Source organism: Phasianus colchicus, chromosome 10 (genome assembly GCF_987193195.1).
Source record: "Phasianus colchicus chromosome 10, bPhaCol1.hap1.1, whole genome shotgun sequence".
Taxonomy (NCBI): domain Eukaryota; kingdom Metazoa; phylum Chordata; class Aves; order Galliformes; family Phasianidae; genus Phasianus; species Phasianus colchicus.
In genome coordinates, this window is record NC_143445.1 from 21,014,981 (window position 1) to 21,034,653 (window position 19,673).

A 19,673-nucleotide genomic window follows, 5' to 3' on the forward strand; every position below is an offset into this window, starting at 1 on the left:
CCAAAAGTCAAAGGCAAGTGTTCTAACACCAGGCACTCGAGCCTTTTGTACACACCTGAGAGAAGCTTGATTTCCAGAGGCAGCACACTTCTGAGGCTCCCATTTTCTTCTGTCATTTCAAGGCCAGAAAGCCAGCTATTAGATTATTTGAAGTCTGAATCCCTGCCTAACACACAACAGCCAATCTCATCCAGTCACACTTCTGTCCTTGACAAAGGCAGAAAGACACCCAGCTTTCAGGAGGGGGAAAAAGTGCCTTCTCATTCATAACTTCTGCAGGTGGCAGGTTGCTAACAAGTTACATGTTGTACAACCAGCTAATCTCACTTATGCCTATTTTTGCTGTGTCAGTTAACAGCTGATACTTTATCCCTACGAAAGTCTCTGCTTGTGCATATTCTGCATCCTTTCTGTTTTCTTATTTAGAAGTGAAATCATCCCTCAGCCGAGCTCGGAGCTCGTTCTCAGCATAAACACTGCTTTGCATTGCAGCCTGCAATAGCAGCCACTGGGGACAGCGCTGCAAAAACTCCTGTGCCTGCAATAACAGCGATGGGAGCTGCGATCCTGTCACCGGGTCCTGCTTCTGTGAGCCAGGATTCACTGGGAAACACTGCGAGCAGAGTGAGTCTCGCTTTTGTCAGCAAAGGGAATTTGGAAAAACAAGGAGCAGGAATCTGTCCTCCTCGCAGCCGCCTGCTGGGTTTCAGCAGGGTCCGATGCAGTCACTAATTTGGATTCCAGACAAGTTATGTTCAGGCTTAAATGGCTGTTTTCAATCTTAAGATTTAATGTGAGTAATAAGATTGATGTATGTTTGGAATGTAGTATAAGATTTTCCATATTGGTTATATTTATTCAGTTGTAGGTATGCATATCTTCATAAATGCTCTTTAAGACTAGGCATATAGAAATGTTTCGTGTGGACATAACAGATGCAGGATCAAGAAGATTTAGGGTCCTCCATTAATTAGCAACAAAAATGTCCCATGGCCTTACCAACAACCCAGGATCTCCACCAATCCATCTCCAGCAGGGGCCAATAGCAGATGCCCAGAGAGGATAAAAACAGTCATATTGAGGATTTCTGATGTGTTTTCCCAGGCTTCAGCAATTTGTCATTTGGAAGTTTCTTAGAAACAATATGTCTATATTTAATACAGTTTGGTATTTTCTTCCAACTAATGTCCCTATTCCCTTCTTTAATTCCACGCAAACATTTGGCATCCACTCGTCTTGTGGCAGTAAGTTGCACAGTTAAGCTATTTTGTTATTGTTGTTATTGTTGCTATTAAAGAAAATGAAGATTTTTATCTATTAAACAGTCTTACAGTAGCACAGAACCAGCTGCCAGAATCTCAGTAGTGCAGGCTGAATTATCTGCTGGCGTCACACAGCAGCAATGTCAAAACAATTAATTTGGAGTGGTGACCCAAAGGCAAAAACCCTCAAAAGCCTATCTTAGGGTTCTTGTTGCTGTTGGTCCAGAGGGAATGAAAGGACAGCTATGGGAAGGCCATAGCTGCCAACTCCACTTGCCCTTCTCTCTTGACCTCTCTAAAAATGCCAGCTCTGCAGATAGGAAGCAGCCAAAGAGCTGGTCTTCATCTTCTCTGACAGAGGCAATGCAAGCAGGGAAGCTGTTGCTTCTGACAAAGCTTTTGGCAACCCCTGATATTCCCTCTTTAGACTTGCTGTTTTCTTCAGTCTGTGTTTTGTTCCATTTTTATTATATATAATGATGCCTAGGCATCTCTATATTTCAGCTTGTCCAAAATATCTAACATCAATTAGGGAACTGGCCCTGTTCTTGATTGATTTTCCTATAACCCTGGAAGAAGTTATTTTCATTCTCAAGTGCTGCCTTTTCCTTCAGATAGAGCACACCATGCAAATCTTTTCAAACTCTGAACATGAAGTGCTATGGAGATGTAACCATTAATCTGTCCCACAGATGTAATGTGTTAGGCTGTGCCCCGAATTTGATGTGTTTTAAAGCAGAGCCCGAGAGTGAATTATGCAGCTTTCTGCAGGAGGCCACCACATTCCATATTTTCTCCAGCTTTCCAGGGAATGAGGATTTGCAGGAAAACATAGCTCACAATGAGGCAGTGGGGCTGGGAGCCTTCCCCTCCTGGCAATGGATGTCGCAGAGGACTTGGGCATGTTAGCAGTGCTAGGCCATCAAGCAAAAAGTGCAGAGTTGCAGGCTTTGCTGCTCTCAATATCAATGTATTTTTTCCTGTGCAGAGTTCAATCTTTTAACACCCTGACATTTTCCTAAACAGTGGACTTTTAAGAAAACAACCCCAGGGAGAGCATTTAATGATATCAGATATAGGGCATTACTTCAACACCTTGAATCCCCTTTTGCAAGCAGTAAGAATTCCTTTGTCTCTAAAAATCCTTCTCTACTCCACCATTGTATAATCAATGAAAATTATATAAAGGAATATTATATAATCAAATAATATTAAGATGTTATAATAATGAAATAAGCAAGAGAGTAATGAAATAAGCAAGAGAGTTAGGCACAGCAAGACAAAGAGAATAAATAGGATGCTTACCTGTATCATGGGCTTGCTCAGGAAACTCCAGTAGAGTGGATCTTCTGAAGAGAGAGAGAACCTTCCCCCCTGGTAGTCAGCTCTTAAATGGGTCTAGGAGAGGTGGAGCCAGGCTCCACCCCTTCCTGCAGCACAGGTGAATTGCTTTCAGCTGCGCTCCCAGGGCTGACTCAGTGCTCACCTCAGTTGATTAATCAGAGGTTCAGGCCGTGACTCAGCAGTTCCCATACAACCATTCACCCCTCATCTGGTTTGGATTCCCTGCTGCAGGATGTCCTGAAGGAAGCTTTGGTCCCAGCTGCATGCACAGCTGCCAGTGCCAGAACGGGGCTGTGTGTGACCATGTGAGCGGAGCCTGCACGTGCACTGCTGGGTGGACTGGGACCTTCTGTGAGAAAGGTGATGTACCTGCACTGCTCCCCATCCTTTTGTGCATTGAAAAGCATGCATCTGTGGGTGGATCTTCCCAAGGGAGCTCTTTAAGAACGAACAACCTTTCAGTTTAACAAATCTGACATAGGTCACCTCCTATGACAATTTGCTAGAGTTGGAAAGGACTGGATGGATTTCTTAGCTGTTGTTGTGAGCCAGTTTGTGGCATCGTCTAAGGAAGGCTGCTGCTGTGTTGTGTCCTTGTGCAGATCATAAAAATATACAGCTTTGGGTGCAGCAGGAATAGCACATAGTCAAACATTCCAAAAATTGTTTCTCCGTGATTGAAAATTTTATAGATGATGATCATTACATCAAAGCCACAATCATTTTATTCCGAAAACCTCATCAGCCAATTTATGAAGGTAGCATTAGAGGGAAATGGCAGCACTCACAGGACCCTACTGCCCTCTGATGGGAAGGAAGGTGCTGCACAGCCTCCCTGCTCACATAGCAACATGGGCTGTATTAAAGAGGGCTTGGTGTTTCCCTCTGATTCTTACCAGGAGCTATTCTATGAAATGAATATTCTTTCCAAAGCTCTGTTACCAAGCCACGTCTCATAATTCATGGTATCTACATTGTGACCCTTTTAAAAGTCACACTTTTTATTTTAACCCTGTTTTCATAAGTTCTTGTTTTATTTTGTTGTTTTTTTGCTCTAGAACACAGAAATTCCATGTAATGCATGAATACAGGGCTGTCATTTCCAAGAAAGACGGTGACTCCTTTGTTATGTTTTGTTATAGTTATGACATCAGGAGCTGACAAGCCAAATCACCTGATTTGGGTCCGTTTAGTAAGAAATTAAGTCATGCTACTTGAGAAATATCAGCTAGTTGTTAATACATCAAAAGCACTGGTTTCTGCTGGACTGTGAGCATACTGAAAAAGCAGTACTGTTGTCTGTGTTGTGTTCTGTTCATTCAGGAATCAAAAGGAAGACAAACTAGCTAAATACCCTTCTGCAAAGCAGCTGTGAGGAATAGGGGGAAACCTGAATGATACAACAATAAAAAACAGCCGAATTCCAGTTTCCAAATCAGTCAGATTGGACATAGCTTTTTAAATTGTTGGAAGACTGTAGAGGTGAAAGTAGAGTTTTTTTGCCTGTTGCTCATGACCTTGCAGTTGCCATCAGCCCCCGTTTCCCACATTTTCTTTCAGGCAGGCTGAGTGTTTGCTCTGCACTGATCTGTTTTACCCTTTCACATAGAAAATTACAGCTAGAACAGTTAGGTTGCTTTGAAAAAAATGAAGACAGAGGAAAACGTGTGGGTGGCTTGCCCTTGGTATACAGCTTTCCGGCACTTCTCCCAGGAGCTGTAGCACTTCTGTTTTTAGTGGCTTGGCTTCCTTTTGGCAGGGATGTGCTTTTTGCTGTGCTCTTGACAATCCACCCACCCACATGGGCCAAGCCTGTGTGAGGATGCAGAGATGCAGACTGGAGCTGCCAAGTTGCCTCACGCTTCCTGCAAACTGCTGGTGCTTCATCCCAGGGCTGGAAAGGCTTTTCCATCCTCACATTGAATGTGACATTTTTGCAGCCTTCTAACTTTGAAGTCTTAGGAGATGGCAATGTTTCCAGTAGCTAAAGGAAGCCTATAAACAGGAGGTAAATCAACTCTTTGAAAGATAACAGCAGGACAAGGGGAAATGGTTTTAAGTTGAGGGAGGGAAGATTTAGGTTGGATGTCAGGGGGAAGTTCTTTACCAAGAGAGTGGTGAGGTGCTGGAACAGCTGCCCAGAGAGGCTGTGGATGCCCTGTCCATCACTGGAGGTGCTCAAGGCCACTGTTGGATGGGGCCCTGGGCAGCCTGGGCTGGTATTAAATGTGGAGGTTGGTGGCCCTGTCAGTGACTGGGAGATTGGAGTTTGATGATCCTTGAGGTCCTTTCCAACCCAAACCATCTTATGATTCTATGATAATGTTTTCAGATCTCTGAGACAAAGCTTAGAGTGAGGTGGGAAAAAAAAATAAAAAATAAAAAATTGTTGTTTTGCAATTTCAGCTTGCCCAGAAGGATTTTTTGGGCTTGACTGCCACCAGGTGTGCAACTGCAAGAACGCTGCAGGCTGTGACCATGTCCTGGGGACGTGCAGCTGCCTCCCAGGCTGGAGGGGTGAGACCTGTGAGCAGCGTAAGTACTGTGACTGCTGGGCTCTGCTGGGCGTGGGGCTGGGGGCTACAGGGTGGCACACACGTTAGATGGATCATCTGCCTGTCCAATAGTAGCAAAAAAAAAAAAAAAGGAAATAATTTTTAGCAGCAGTGCAAATAATCCACCTTTTTTCTTGTTTTTAGCTGATGTTGGGACTTTTTCAAGCATTCTAGGCATTATTTATTAGATAGCAGTGCTATTATCAGACTGTATGATGATGAATCTCAGCTTTAGATTTTGAGAATTATAAGGAGACGAAGTGTTGTGTCCGTGTTGCTGGTGTATCTCAGGTAGCTTTCAATTATAATGTGGCACATTACAAATGTACAGTGTGGAAAGAGAGCTGGGACTGTTACATTATATAGCAAGGAGAAAATAGTTGTAGAAGTAATTCCTAGAAAAGTTATTCTTTTTTTTTTAAATGTCAGTTTTTTGGGTTTTCATACATGCAGATTATCCCACAGTATTGGGATTAATAAGACTATTCTGTATGTCTGTGTGTATACTATATAAAATTGGCTCTTCTGAGAAATTAGTCACCAAATCTCATAGAAAATGATACTGTTTTCTTTAGCTACATGGCATTACAAGTATTTTCAGGTGTTAACTTCTCAATTAATTTCCTAGTCTCACGTCAGGATGATGCTGTGGTCTATACTTCCTTTTGAAAACACAACTGCTTTCTGAGCACCGTGCTGTAGAACTGCTGTCTGAAGCAGCAGTGTACACAGACCCAAATTTTGCTGATAGTGAATGCTTATTTCCAAGATTTCTTTAATCCATAGGCTGCAGATTTCTGCAACAGAAAATATATTTAACTTAGAAAACAGAGAGAAATGATACTTGCATCGAAGTCTGATTTTCCACTGCAATATATCCAGCCCTATTGGAGGGCTGCATTTGTTCCTGGCATCTTTCCCTCATTTGCCCTCCACCACCCAACTTGTCCTCCAAAAGGATTTCTCCCATAAGATCCCTGGCTGATTTTGACCCATCAGTCTGTCCCTTTGGCCCTTCCCAGCTCTTTGAGCTTTCCTAGAGACGGGAAGCTTTCTCCCCTCATATTTCATTAAGCTATCCATCCACTTGCACTGCAGTTGTTAAAGTCCTGTGCCAGCTAATTTATTTCTCCTTTGTTTTAAGACTGCAAATCCTATGAGGTCTCCTCTGCCTATAAGTAAAAGAGCAAGGTCAGCCAGCGGTGTGGTATGGCATCCTGCTCTTTCCTTGGCTGGATGATGCATCTCCATTCTGACTTTAATGCTACCTGGTAGTACCTCGCAGTACAGCAGTTGTTACTAAAATAGATGGCAGTGCCCCTTTTCAGGTCATCTGGTCGTGTACCCATCCCTGTCCCTGCCTGGTGGTAATATTTCCTACTCTATCCTGGGGCTTGCCAGCTCTGGCAGCTGGGAGATCGGCGTTTGTTTTCAAGTAATCAGATTTCAGGCAATGTACTGGAGGATACTGAGGAATAATTTTGACGACATGGGATTTGAATTGATCTTAAGGAGGCCATGCAGTGAGTTTTATACACTGTATCTAATTACAGGAGATATGGACAGTAATGCCTTTTCTAAAGCTGCCCAACACTTTCCATTACAAGACCATGTTTTGCGGTTGCTTATGAATGATTTATAATAATCTGGCAAGCAAGCTCTCCCTCCTCTAACAGATGTGTTTGGCAATTGTGTTTTTTCATGAATGTCCACCTGAGATATTTTAGGAATCCAAGAAAGAGTTGTAGATACATTACCAATGTTTGAGAACAATTCGACTTTGCTTTGTTCAGTGCCATGATGTCACAAAGATATAGCAGTGATGACTTGACACTTGGCATCTTTTTGTGCCAGAGATTTAATCTTCCCTTCTGCATAAAACTCATCCAAATTTTGTGACCTCCAAAAAAAGAGGAGAAAGAATAACAAAATGGTGTCACATTATGTATGGACACTCAGCAAAGGCATTCTGCCCTTCTTTTTGTACCAAAAATGCCTCTTTCTGAAGCAGCTGTGGCTCCCCAGGACCTTCACAAGAAACAGTTTCCCTTATAGTAAACAGATACCACATTGGTTTTACAGATAAAGGGTACAGAAAGATTGGTTCTTCCAAGAGTCTCTGCTCAGGGGCACTGATAACCAGAGCTGTGACATTTCACAGTATGTGAACACTTGACTTTGCAAATTTCCTGATATTTTAACATCATTTTGGGGAGCATAATCCACGGAAGCTGTATGAAATCCAATCTTCTGGGCACGCCATTGAGCCTTAGCACACATCTTTTTCCCCTCGCTCCCCTACGCTTTTGATAGATGTTGACTTCCAGACTGAATGTTTTGGCTTCCAGTTTCATGTGTTCCTCTCTCTGCATATAAAAGCAGATTTTAAAGACTTTGAATGAATAATTTCTCCTTTCACAGAGGAAAGGCACTGAGAGAAAAATGTTGAAGCAGGAAGAAATGTAATAATTTAAACCTTGCTGATGCTTTCCTTTGCACTCATCATAAAGAGAGGAGAAAAAGCCCCAGGGATGTTCATACACTCAGTTGAGGAACTGTGTGAAAATAACTGCAACATATCACTTATCTTATTCTTCAGAAAAGTGGTTTGATAACTAAGATTGTCCTACAGAGAAGCTAAAAGAAGTTTGTGTGCACCCAGCAGAATATTTAAAGTTTTCTCCCCCAGAAATTTCTTCTTTCTTACTACAGTTTTCACTAGAAAACTCTTTTGTCTTCATGGTAAGTATAACAAGAGTTTAGCACACATGCTCCAAAAACCTCACTCAAACCACTAGTAACCAGTCAGGGGACATGGTTATGAGCTGGTTTTTCCTTTGGCTTGGTTGTGATATAGTTCTGGTCTGTATTGTGGAAATGTTTAGTTCTGCTCCCAAATCTGAGCCAAAGCTCTGTAAGATGGGCTGAACCCATCAACTTGAACTTGGCAATCAGGCTGTGTTTGCAGAAAATCTTTGACTGTGATGGGACTGCACTCCTGCACTTCCTTGTGGTTTTAATGTGGATGGGGTCCAGGTGATGTGAAAAAAATGAATTGTTGGGAAAGCCCTGGGAGAAATGGTGTCTGTGAGAACTGTGTCTGGAAGCTGGAAGTCTTCAAATGGGAATAGAAGGGCTGTGAATGGGTCAGATACTGTCAACCAAACGTGCTCTCACAGTCAAGATGATTTCACTCCTCCATCCTGTCCCCAGGGACGTTTCCTCCTGCAGCACTCCATCATGCTTTGCCAGCTGGCATCCTCAGAAACACAGAGGTTCTGGTGGAAAGAGATAGTTTGGGTGTGATCCTGGGAGACGTCCTATTCAGGGAGTGCAGGACACTTTTCTGGCTCGGGGATCTGAGCTGTTCTTGTCCCTACAGCACATGCCAGCAGCGCTGCAGGGAGAAGAGGCTCTGACGGCTCCATGCATGTGAGTGGGAGCTGCTTGGTGCAGACACAGCCGTGCATTGAGGCTCTCCAAATTCACCAACTCTCTCTGCATACTGTGCGGGATGTTCCAAGAAACCAGAACAGCAGGATTGCCTGTTTTCCACCATATAAAGCTATCCAAACCTTCAGAGCAAAGGAGACCAGAGAAATTTTAACATTGCCATTCTTCATGGGCGGCAGCACTGCAGCGAGATGGTTTTATTAAGCTTTCACCTGGGAGCCAGCTGCTTAACTGAACGTGTTGGAAATATCACTCCTCTCTGACCAAAGAATGAGGCTCTGGGTGAGCTGGTGCATCCAGCTGTGAAAAATGAACAATGAAAACAATGAAGTTGTCAGGTCTCTTACCAGGATGCAAATAAATACCCGGGCTGTCAGGCCAGTGGTGCTGCTGGACCATTAGTTCAGCACAAAGGCATTCTGCAGGGCAGGGGGATGACAGCTGATCCATCACCCCAGCAATCCTGCCCTTTTGTGGAAGTCTCCTCAGAATGTGCTATGATACATATTTTTAAGGCACATTATTTAGTGTCAGGGGTAGTTAATGCATGGACTTATGCACCATTAAGTTGTGAAAAGCATGTTGACAGAAGGCAATTTGCAACTGGCACTGGGTTTGTTGTGCGATGCTTCCTTGGATGCTCACTGATGGGGGACTCCTGTCATTGCAGAGTGCCAGGGGGACAGGTTTGGGCAGGGCTGTGCTCACACCTGCAACTGTCACAACGGAGCAACCTGTGATCATGTAATGGGGACATGTGCCTGCACCCCAGGCTGGAGAGGAGCCACCTGCCAAGAAGGTATGGCCAGGGAGAAAAGTCCACATGCCTCCATTTATGACACCAGGACACACACTTTCTATGCTCTACTGTATTGTCCCATGGGTTTGACAGATTCACATCATTACAGTGTCTTCTTCCAGACATAGACTAAATCCAGAACAAGTGAAAGGCACTGGGAGCTTCAGCCTTGAGCCCAACTCCAATTAGGCTTAAGGAAGAAGGCTGGCAAACTAAATTTCCTGGTTTAATCAATGATGAGGACATTGTCAAACATACCAATTTTCTTTAATGATATGTTTGGAGATTTCTGTGTTTTTTCTTTTTCCTTTGGAAGGAAGGAGGTAGAAAAAGTGTGTGAGGATGGGAAAGCCATCCCCCAGTCACTGCTTTGACATAGGGAGAATTTGCTCCTGTGAACATCCTAAAAAATCTGTCCATCTGGCACATGCCAGACAAATAGGCTCTGCCCATCAGTTCCGGTTGTGATAGGCATTAGTAAACCTGATGAAATGAAAATTAGGTGAACTGTAAACTGTTATCTGGCAACTGTAGATAGCAAGATCAATTGCCCAGTGGAAAAGTAATTGTGATATAAGAGCAATGTACAGAGAGATACTGGAAGCTGGGAAATCAGTAGCTTTACTCCTTGGTTTTGAGGAAGCTGGTGGAACCAAGGCTTGTTTTCCATAGGTGTGAACAGAAAGTCTTAAGAGTATTTGGTGGGTTGTAGTTAGCTCACTTCATCAGGTGTGCTTTCTCCTATTTTGTTCCTGGAGCAGTGTTACACAGATATAATTACTTCCAAGCCGTGGTCCCCATTTGTACCTCCTGCAGCACCAACAAAGCCACTGGGGCAATGGAAGGTGAAAGTTTGTATCCAACCTATGTCCTCTTACCCTCCTAACCCATGACTTTGCTGCTCTCTCCTCTCCCCAGCCTGTCCTCCAGGCTGGCACGGTGCCGGCTGCCTGCAGCGCTGCATCTGCTCTGGCCAGACTGCGTGTGACCCTGTGACTGGCAAGTGCCAGTGTCCCAAGGGCCGGACAGGGACATCCTGTGAGCTTGGTAGGTGTTCTCAGTCCTTTGGTACTCCTGTGCCCCATGTCACTGCGCTGTCATTGTGCTGTCTCACTGCTGAGTGTGAGGATGTGAGGTACAGAGTGGACTGCAGGCAGAACTGCTGCTAAATAATGTTTAGATCACTCAGATTGCCCAGATTTAATGTAGTTTGTGTGTTTACATCTATGTAGATCCCTTAACAGCAGTCTCATAAGCACTAGGTATCAGATGAGTGCAGTGTACGTTCAGTTTCTCCATTGGCACAGTGTGATTTTTGCAAGCCATGAACACTGTCCTGCTGCATTGTAAGCTGCTGAGGGACATAAGGGTCACCTGTAACACCATGTAACACCTCATAATGCCAACCTCACACCTCTTCGGGCCTCACTTTCTCCTTGATCACTCTGTAGGGACCCATGAGTGATACCTCCCCCACAGTGGACCTAGCTGTAAAAATAAATGATGTTTTCATATCTATAGAGATCATCTGTATATGTACTGTAGACATCATTATGAGTTTTCATCAATAACCAATGCTGAATGGTTTTATATGTTTAATATTTATTTCAATTACATTTTCTGGGCATGCAGCCTTCTGAGCACCCATCACCGTGCATTGACCAAGCAACGCACTGTCCCTGCTGCAGCACCAACTCTTGCTCTCTGCCTGCTTCTCCCTACAGCATGTCCCCCAGGATATTTTGGAGAGAGGTGTGAGGAGCAATGTGACTGCATTCACAGTGTGTCCTGCCACCCCCAGACAGGGGCTTGTCGCTGTGCCAAGGGGTGGCGAGGCAGGCACTGTGACAAACGTGAGTGTCTGTGGGGCACGCATCCCATAATCATCTTGGGATCCTTGCACTCCGGGTTGGTTTTGAGGGGCTGTCAGGGAGGAGCGAGGGGAGCTGCTTGGTGCCATCCTGCCCTGGTGCTAATGGGATTTGGTGTCCTCCTACAGCCTGCTTGCCTGGCCACTACGGTGTGGGTTGTGCCCGGCGGTGCCACTGCCCTGCAGGCACCCCCTGCCACCACCTGACCGGTGAGTGCGGCTGTCCTCCAGGATTCACTGGCCATGGCTGCGAGAGAAGTAAGTCACAAGGATGCAAATATCTAAAAACCATGGGATAACAATTAGTTTCTTCAGTGGCTAAGGCAGAAGGAGCAACCTTTGCAGCGGTGAATCTGGACAAGGGTATGCATATGCATATATCATTCACCCAAATAGTTAGGGTGGTTCTGAACATTGTGCCTGCTATTGTTTGGGCAGGTGAGGTTTGTCCTCTTGAGGTTTGCAGCCAACGCAAACTGAACTGGATAAATGTACTGAATATTACTTGCCCTTCCAGTAAAAGCTGCCACTCCTGTGTTTGCTTGGATAACCTACTGATGCAGCAATGCTCCTGCTGCCCCTCCTATTCCTTAATGCCTTCTGGGCAAGGTGGCCTGGACAAAGCCTAGGGGAAGACAAAGGTCATGCCTACATTCAGAGCCACCAGTAAGAACTAGACGTGAGAAGTCTGAAAAATGGAAATGATGTGCTTGCCCAGGCAAAGTGAAGCCCACAAAAATGTTTGTGCCAAAGCAGCTTTGCAAGTTTAAACTCTCTGCAAAAGGTAGAATGTCTTTATCCATATGTCTGGTCCCTGGTGAGTTACACTGTTATTTCAGTCAATTTTACCTGACATTTCCCTATGATTTTCTCTAGTGACAAGAGAATTGTATCTGGCCCTTGACAGTTGGGCACAAATTGACTGAACAAAACAAAATCAAGCAGTGAAGTAACCCCCAAGTAAATGCAATAAACCCAAAGTCCCAGCGGACGGTGTCGTTCTGCGGGCAGGGGTTTTATTCAATAAATTTCAGCTTGCTCTTTGTTTGAGTGCTATATTTACCAAGGCAAATTGAATTTATTGCTTTACGTTTCCTCTTTCCCAAGCTTGTCCACCAAACACGTATGGCCAGAGCTGCAGCCAAACCTGTCGCTGCCGTGCTGAGGAAGACTGTCACCCCATCACTGGGCAATGTGTGTGCCACCCGGGGTACCACGGGGCCCAGTGCGACCGCCGTGAGTATCACAGATGGGATGCTCATCTTCTGGGGGGCCCAGACAGGCAGGAGTGCTCAATTCATCTTGTCCTTCAGCACTGACTGAGATGCAGTAAGCACAGTGTTAATTTACAGTAATAGTTGTGCCTGCCTTGTTGCAGGGGATTTACTTTTTCCTGGGGACAAGCGTGGTTTGCTACCTAAATTCTTTCTGATTTCACGCTGTGCTGAAGAATGTCAATGTAATTCTCTGCGTTCACACTTCTCATCTTCAGCTACACCTGGATATTGATAGCTCTTTCATTTCAACACACCTTGGACAAAATGTTTCCCGAAATCTCTGAGTGCTGAAGTCAGGACAAATGGTTATGATAAAACAACAGGCTGCGATTGGCAGTAAATCTAAGTGATTCATAAAGGCAGTTAAGTTGTAAGGCCTTCTGAGGAACAATCAAATTAAACAAATTGTTAGTCTGGATTGAAAAACGGTGACTAGCGGAGAGGACGAAATGCCAATTGGCTGAATGCTCCATCATAAAAAATATTCCCAGATCCACATGCCTCATGCTGGTATTTTAGGACATCTGTGAAGTTGTTTCTGGTGGAATGTGGCAACTGATAAGAAACATATCCCAAAATATCCAGAGAAAGAAGACAGTTAATTACCTTTTTATTTACAACTTTAATTTTGTTTTTATTCTGTGCTTGTAATAGTCTGTCCTGTCAAGCTCAGTCTTTCTCTCTCTGGAAAATGCTGATTTTCCTTTCCGAGGAATTTAGTATGGCTGTGTTTGGGATGCTTGGTTTTCAGGCGACAAGTTGAGCGCAGAGGGCAGCTGCAATATGGGCAGCTCTGGTAAGAGTTAAACTTGTACTTTATTCTTTGAGCAGAAACGGCTGAGAGGCTCACTTTGGAGACAGACATTTGTATTACCATCCTGTCATCAAAAGTTATTCTTTAAAATATAAATGTAAATGTAAGGATTGATTCTATCCTCCTTTGTACATCAGTTCTCACTGTGAGAGAGATTGAAATTCAGCCTTCAAAATCTAGACTAAAGCCATCTGGATCCATTATACATTAGATTATAATAAATATTATAGGAGAGCAGTAGTGGAGATCAACTATTTAACAGCATCATTTTTAAAGACTTAATCATGGTTAGCCTATTACCTTTAACATAGTAATCTTTCAGTAGTGATTACTCGTGCATATGGTACTAATTCTCCATAGATTGTAATAAATGTCCTTATGTTTGCTTAGGTCCCTGAGATTTCGCTGGAGAATTTAAAATTTAAAACATTAATTATACTCCAGTTCTCTTACAGAAGAAATTACTTACAAAATGAAATCTGTGTTTCATTGCGTTTGGAGGGTGTTTTGTCACGGACGTTGGTGTCAGTAGGATCAATCTACATCATATGAGATACGATCCTTCAATGCATTTTGCTGTCCTACGTAAATGCACAGCAAGTTCTCGATCATTATGAGTTTTGTTAAACTTCGACAGGAGAGACAATGGAATGGTAGAGATTCACTGAGGGAGAAAACTTGTCTGGCATCTATCATTTCTTTTTGTCATTCTCTCTTATGTTGTTCAGGCCAAGCCATAGAGAGACAAAAAAATGGAAGGAAAACGGTTCATGCTTGAAGCTTTCTTAGCTTTATGTTAATGGAGTGAGAGGTTACGGACCTCACTCTGAAGCAACTTATCTGATAACTGTGGATAGCTCGCGTGACTTTGGTGGAAACACTCTTTGTTCCTGCCGTCCTCACTGCAGAGAGAGCTGGGGCTGCTCCAGGATGAAGAAGCTTTCGACATAATATTAAAAACAGCATAAGGAGCTGCTCCTGAGACGTGAAATGGGCTTCGGGCCAGTCAACATGTGGTTGGATGCTGCTGGAATCAGTTTCTGGCAACTATTGGTGTATTTATAGCACTGTGAAAAAAGGTTCAAGAAAATATCTATAAAAGGTGTAGTTGGCTGGGAAGTCAAATTTCCAGGAGCCAAGAGCAATGAGGCTTTCATGTTCTCAAATTTTGGAGTGAAGAGCTGAAACAGTCTCCTGTTTCAGGCAGGATCCTGAGGAAGCAGACAAACTAGCAATAAGGTTCCCATCAGCTGTCTGTAACTCAGAGGATGGGCAGATCTACTGGAGTGGAGTTAGGAACAAAGCCCTGTAAGGGGTGTTGTCATGGGCAGAAAGGCCACGCTGCATCTCTGTGACATTTACCAAGATAGGTGAACCCTGAGCCAGAAAGGCATCACCAACTTCACCTTCAAGCTGTGGGTAACAGGATGCTTCCAAAATGTATTTCTGACTGCGTTAATAATAGCGGTAAGGAAAGACTTAGTGTATGTGGTTGGTATGAAAAGATTTAGGAACTATTGGTCATGGCAAAACCACCCAAACCAGAAGGGAAAACTCAGGAAATGAGTTAGAAATCTGTCTGCTTCTCCTGCCATTCTCAGAATAACATGTCAAATGCACAGGAAACTGTTAAATTAGAAAATGTCTTTATTAGATAACTGGTGGTTAGAGGCTAACCCTCTCTATAAATGGCAGGACAGCGTGTCGATTGCCGTAGCTGTCTGCAACGTCCTCCCCCAAAGCAGTAGCAGATGAGATGGCCTTGTTAGCAATCACGTAGCCAACAGTTTTGCCCTGCTTGTGCTGCTCCCTCTTGAGCAAAACTAAGCGAAATGTTGCAAGGGTAAATAAATTGGTACGGGGGGAATTGCTGCATCCCCTTTTGTTAATGGAACAGCTCTTTCTAGTCTTGAGGAACGACCCTGAAAGCTTTGCCAGAGAGAAGTCGAGTGTGTGGGAGTGTGGGAAACTGAATTAAAAAGAGAAAAGCCAAATGATGACTGAAAGGAAAGGGAGGATGAAGAGAGAAACTCACTCGGAGTCCAATTAAATCATTGAATCAGGGTGTGCCCTCAGCTTCATTTCCATGAAATAGATGTTGCAGGGCTCACACCTCGGTGCCAGGGTTTGCACATGAAATAGATTTTCTGCACCAACAGATGGAAGCACTGACAAAGTATTCTCTGAGATGAGAAGGGCTGAGGAGAGTATCTGCATGTTGGAAAAGTGTGTATCTGTTTAGCCCTGATGATCTGCTATCCTGATTTGAGCAGAAGCCAATTTTCAGCTTTATTTTAAAAGGCATCCCTTTAAAGCTTTACCGTAAGCTCTCCTTCTCTATGGAATGGTTTGAAAAACCCAGGGATTTCTCCAGGCACTCAGACCGTGCTTTGATGCTTTCAGAAAACAGAAAAAAAAATATATAAAGTTCCTCATACAGAGATTGCAAGAAATCTGTTGCCTGGAGACGTGCAAATATACATTCAGCCAGATTGCCAGAGTAGCCATAAGCTTTCCTTTGGTGGAGATTAAGAGAAGGAAGGAAGGAGCAAAGAAATGTCATTCAGAGGCAGGGAGATGAATGCAACTGTTGAACAATGATCCCATTGCTCTAAAAGCACAGGCTTTTCACTCCTCTGGTATAGTGGAAAACTGGGAGAAGTTCATTGCCACGTAACACTGGCTTAGTAGTCCATCCAGGGCTCGTGTTTGTTTGAGTTATTACAAAACAAAGCCTTATTTTTCTCAGAGAATTTTCTGGCTTTGCATTTAAAGCGCCTTACTCTTGTATCTATTTTCTGAGAAGGCATCACCCGCAATTCCGCATTCCTGTCACATGCACACCTTTGAAGCCTTCCATCCACAGTTCACCAGGTTTGCCAGAGCACTGCAAATTCCAGTTTGGTGGTAAAGAGTAGATTATAGAGGAATCCAACTCCTGCAGCTTGAACATTTTCACAAGATGAGACTTGCCCATTTTCTAGAACTGCTCAGCTAAAACGAGCTCAACGAGGCAGTGCTGCTTGTGGCTCCTTGTGGTAAAGCGAGCTGCTGTTGCCCAATGGAAGAGAGACCAGAGCCCCATCTCATGCCTCTGACATGGAAAGGAAAAGGAAGCAAGTTGATTTAGTGTAGAAATCTAGGAGGAAAATCACTGAAGAACTGGGCTTGCTTTTCTTGCTACCTTCAAGGATGAGAAATAGGAGGAGCTGCCAGTCAGGCTCTCTGTCTTTGCCTTGGAGTCTAAAAGAGGTCCTCTGCCCAAGGCAGCCATCTGCTTGTCAGTGCCTTCTGCTGGTCCTCTGAAAGCAAATAGAACTAGAAAATGAAAATCGAATTTTGGACGAAAGTAAGAAAGGTATTATGACACGAAATGTGAAGGGCCCAGTAGCAGCATAGCCTAATTGCCTTTTTGTTTTTCTTAAAGCAGGGTGTCCAAAAGGTACTTACGGTTCAAACTGCCAAAAATCCTGTAAATGCATGAATGGAGGCCATTGCGACCCAGTGTCGGGAACTTGTGATTGCGCGCCTGGTTTCATTGGAGCCGACTGTAGTAAAAGTAAGCCAACATTCATGTTCTGCTTCTTTCAAAAAAACAGCAGAGAGAATAATCTGCGTAAGAATTTGTCAGTATAAAAACAGACAGATTGCAGTTACCTCCTCCTTGAACTGTAAATCGGGATTCCAGCTTTGTAAAAATTCTCTTGCAAAATATTTTCCTTCTTTTCTGTGTGAGTAGAAGCAAGGACACTCATCCCAGGATTACAACCTACTTGCCCAAGTTTGTTTCGAGAGCCAACTCAGCATGAATTGCTCAAGTTCCTTCTTCCTGTCCAAAATTTCTAGGTTGAGAAATTGTCTCAATATTTTGTTTCATGCTACGGTGCCATTATTTTCAATAAATGGGAAAAAGATCAAGTTTTGTCATGGCAAAACTGGTAAAGGCTCCATGGCAACACTTCTCGTACTTCTCTATTTCAGGGCTAGATCATGTGGCTGAATTTCTGTGGTATTTCCAAAGCTATGATCTCCTAATATGGATAAATACAGAGCCTTTGGGATTTCCACTTGCTGTACCTGTACCAACCATACAGGTTTCAGTGCTAATCAGAGCTTAACTGATGTTTTATCATCTTCAGTCCCTTTCTGAAGCTTCTGTCAGCTTATTCACAGAAAGACAATGCTTTAATGCTAAGTAGTTGGTAGCTTTGCTCTTCAGCATAGGAGAGCATCAGTATTAAAGAAGGAAATAAGTCTTTATCTTGAAGCATGAGCAGCTGATATGCACACTTGCCTTACTGGGGGAAAATTTACTAAATATTTCATGTGAAAGCGTGGATTATATTTATAGTCTAAAAAAAAAGATTTCAGAGGAAGAGGCAGTCATGTCTTTGGAAGGGATTTGTTTTCGTAGTCGTTTTGAAGTACATTAGATGGAACAAAGAGGAAGCCAACTCCATCTATAGGATCCTGCCTTCGTTGGAAATGAAAACTGGCATACCCAAGGTGTTTAACAGAAGCCTGTGTTTCCTTCAGCTTGCCCAGAAAATCGATACGGGAAGGACTGCGCCCTGTTTTGTGCATGTGGTAAAGGTCAGTGTGACCCACGGACTGGCAGCTGTACCTGTCCTCCTGGCCAAATGGGACCTGGCTGTCAGCAAGGTAACAAAGTGGGACCAGAGCTCAGCTCCTCAGCTGGGCTCATAGTTGCAGATTAAACTCAGTGCCAAGCATTGTTTATGGCTGTGTTTCCCACTGCGTTTGAAGCCAGTGTTTTCATGATAATGCTTGCAGCATTTTGCAGGATCTCAGCCTTGTCCTTCTGTTCCATTGCCCTGCCCTTTTCTTACTCATCTCTGCCCATATCTCACTGCCCTTCCACCAGCACCACTGCACTGCTTTCTGTGCAAAGATAAAGTCTCTGCTTTCAAATACCGCAGCAGGGAGGGCACTGTGAATGAGTGTTACGTGGGATTCTCAGTGGGGAGCATGTGCTTGTATTTACTCCCTGTCACTTTCATCTTTTTGGGGGGATGCTAAATTGGTTATTTTTTTTCCAAACTTTGTTAATTCTCTGTAGTGTGTCCCCAGAGACGGTTCGGCCCCAGCTGCCGCCTGACATGCAGCTGTCAGAACGGTGCAATCTGTGACCACGTGGATGGCAGCTGCACTTGTGGACTCGGCTGGACAGGAAAATCGTGTGAGAAAGGTAATGTCCTGCTTTAGTAGTAGTGAACACATACATTCAAGCAGGGGTTTGCGGTGGCTGTGGGCCTTCAAAAAAAGAAAAAGGTTTTGCTTAATTAATCTCACTACCAGCTGCTTTCATCGTTGTATCTTCTCTCATGGTGCCTTGCCCAAAGTTAGAGCTTTAGATTTCTTTTTAGAAACAGTTTCCTCATGAGCCTTGCTCTTTAATCCTTGTAAATTCCTTTGAATGGACTCTTATTTCTTCTCCTATCCAACTTTTTGTTCTTTTGTTCATGGGAACATTTTTTTGGTATCTTCTTTGAATTGCTCCCCTGAGGTCAGCAGAAGCCAGCATCTCTATCCCATCTTGTTACCTTCTCTCTCCATTTTCCTTCCCTTTGGTACTGGACTGCAGTTAAACTCCTCACATATTGACTTCCCTGATGTTTCAGCAACATCTGTCCAAAACAATTGAAATTATTGTGCTATCTTGTCCTCACTTCTCTGTGTCAGCCCTCCTTTACACAAGATAAAGCACACTGAACAGAATGAGCACAGAGTCTTTTTGTCTGTCTTTTCTTTCTTTCCTTCCATCTCCTGAAAGACATGAGATTCAGAGCCCTGCTTTATGTATATAGAATAGCTGCCAACCAGAGTGATGATGTCAGTACCACTGTGGATGAGCTCTAAAATACCTCTTCCCTCCATCCCAAAATTAGTGCTGTTTACCAGTAACTGGCTAACATAGTGTTGCATGGATTGTGTTTGTGCATCTCTGCCTGCCACTTGAAATCTTTATAACCATACATGGGCTGTGTTTGGGCTGCAAACTGTGATGGGGTTGTGCAGATGTGGAACAGTGTCTCATGTGTGCATCCTCTAGAAGTGCTTAAATAAAATGACATTGGTGTCCAACACTGGGGAGAGGTGTGCATGTTGCATAAGGGATGGAGTGCTGTATCTCTAGGAAGATCTTCATGGTTGTCTTTTGACGTACATACCGAGCTATTGGAAAACTGAATCTTTCTTTCCACAGTTTTTGAGTCTGTTTTGACTAGAAATCAAAGACATCTAATCAGGTATCTTTTTCTGGTGATTAGATACAATGT

General features: G+C 43.7%; 1 protein-coding gene across 8 annotated transcripts in view; it reads left to right on the forward strand.

The window, feature by feature from the left end:
* The window catches only part of LOC116243393 (uncharacterized), a 162,263-nt gene that overhangs the window by 134,590 nt on the left and 8,000 nt on the right, over positions 1-19,673 (forward strand). For 5 of the 8 annotated variants that reach the window (XM_090147660.1, XM_090147655.1, XM_090147656.1 and 2 more), the window contains 11 exons: positions 493-624; positions 2,838-2,966; positions 5,013-5,141; positions 9,285-9,413; positions 10,332-10,460; positions 11,138-11,266; positions 11,413-11,541; positions 12,391-12,519; positions 16,802-16,933; positions 17,911-18,036; positions 18,455-18,583. In XM_090147660.1, the coding sequence (XP_090003786.1) occupies positions 493-624; positions 2,838-2,966; positions 5,013-5,141; positions 9,285-9,413; positions 10,332-10,460; positions 11,138-11,266; positions 11,413-11,541; positions 12,391-12,519; positions 16,802-16,933; positions 17,911-18,036; positions 18,455-18,583 (1,422 nt within the window). The remainder of the gene's footprint in view (positions 1-492; positions 625-2,837; positions 2,967-5,012; positions 5,142-9,284; positions 9,414-10,331; positions 10,461-11,137; positions 11,267-11,412; positions 11,542-12,390; positions 12,520-16,801; positions 16,934-17,910; positions 18,037-18,454; positions 18,584-19,673) is intronic. The other 3 variants (XR_016469759.1, XM_090147654.1, XM_090147658.1) reach the window with 3 other exon arrangements.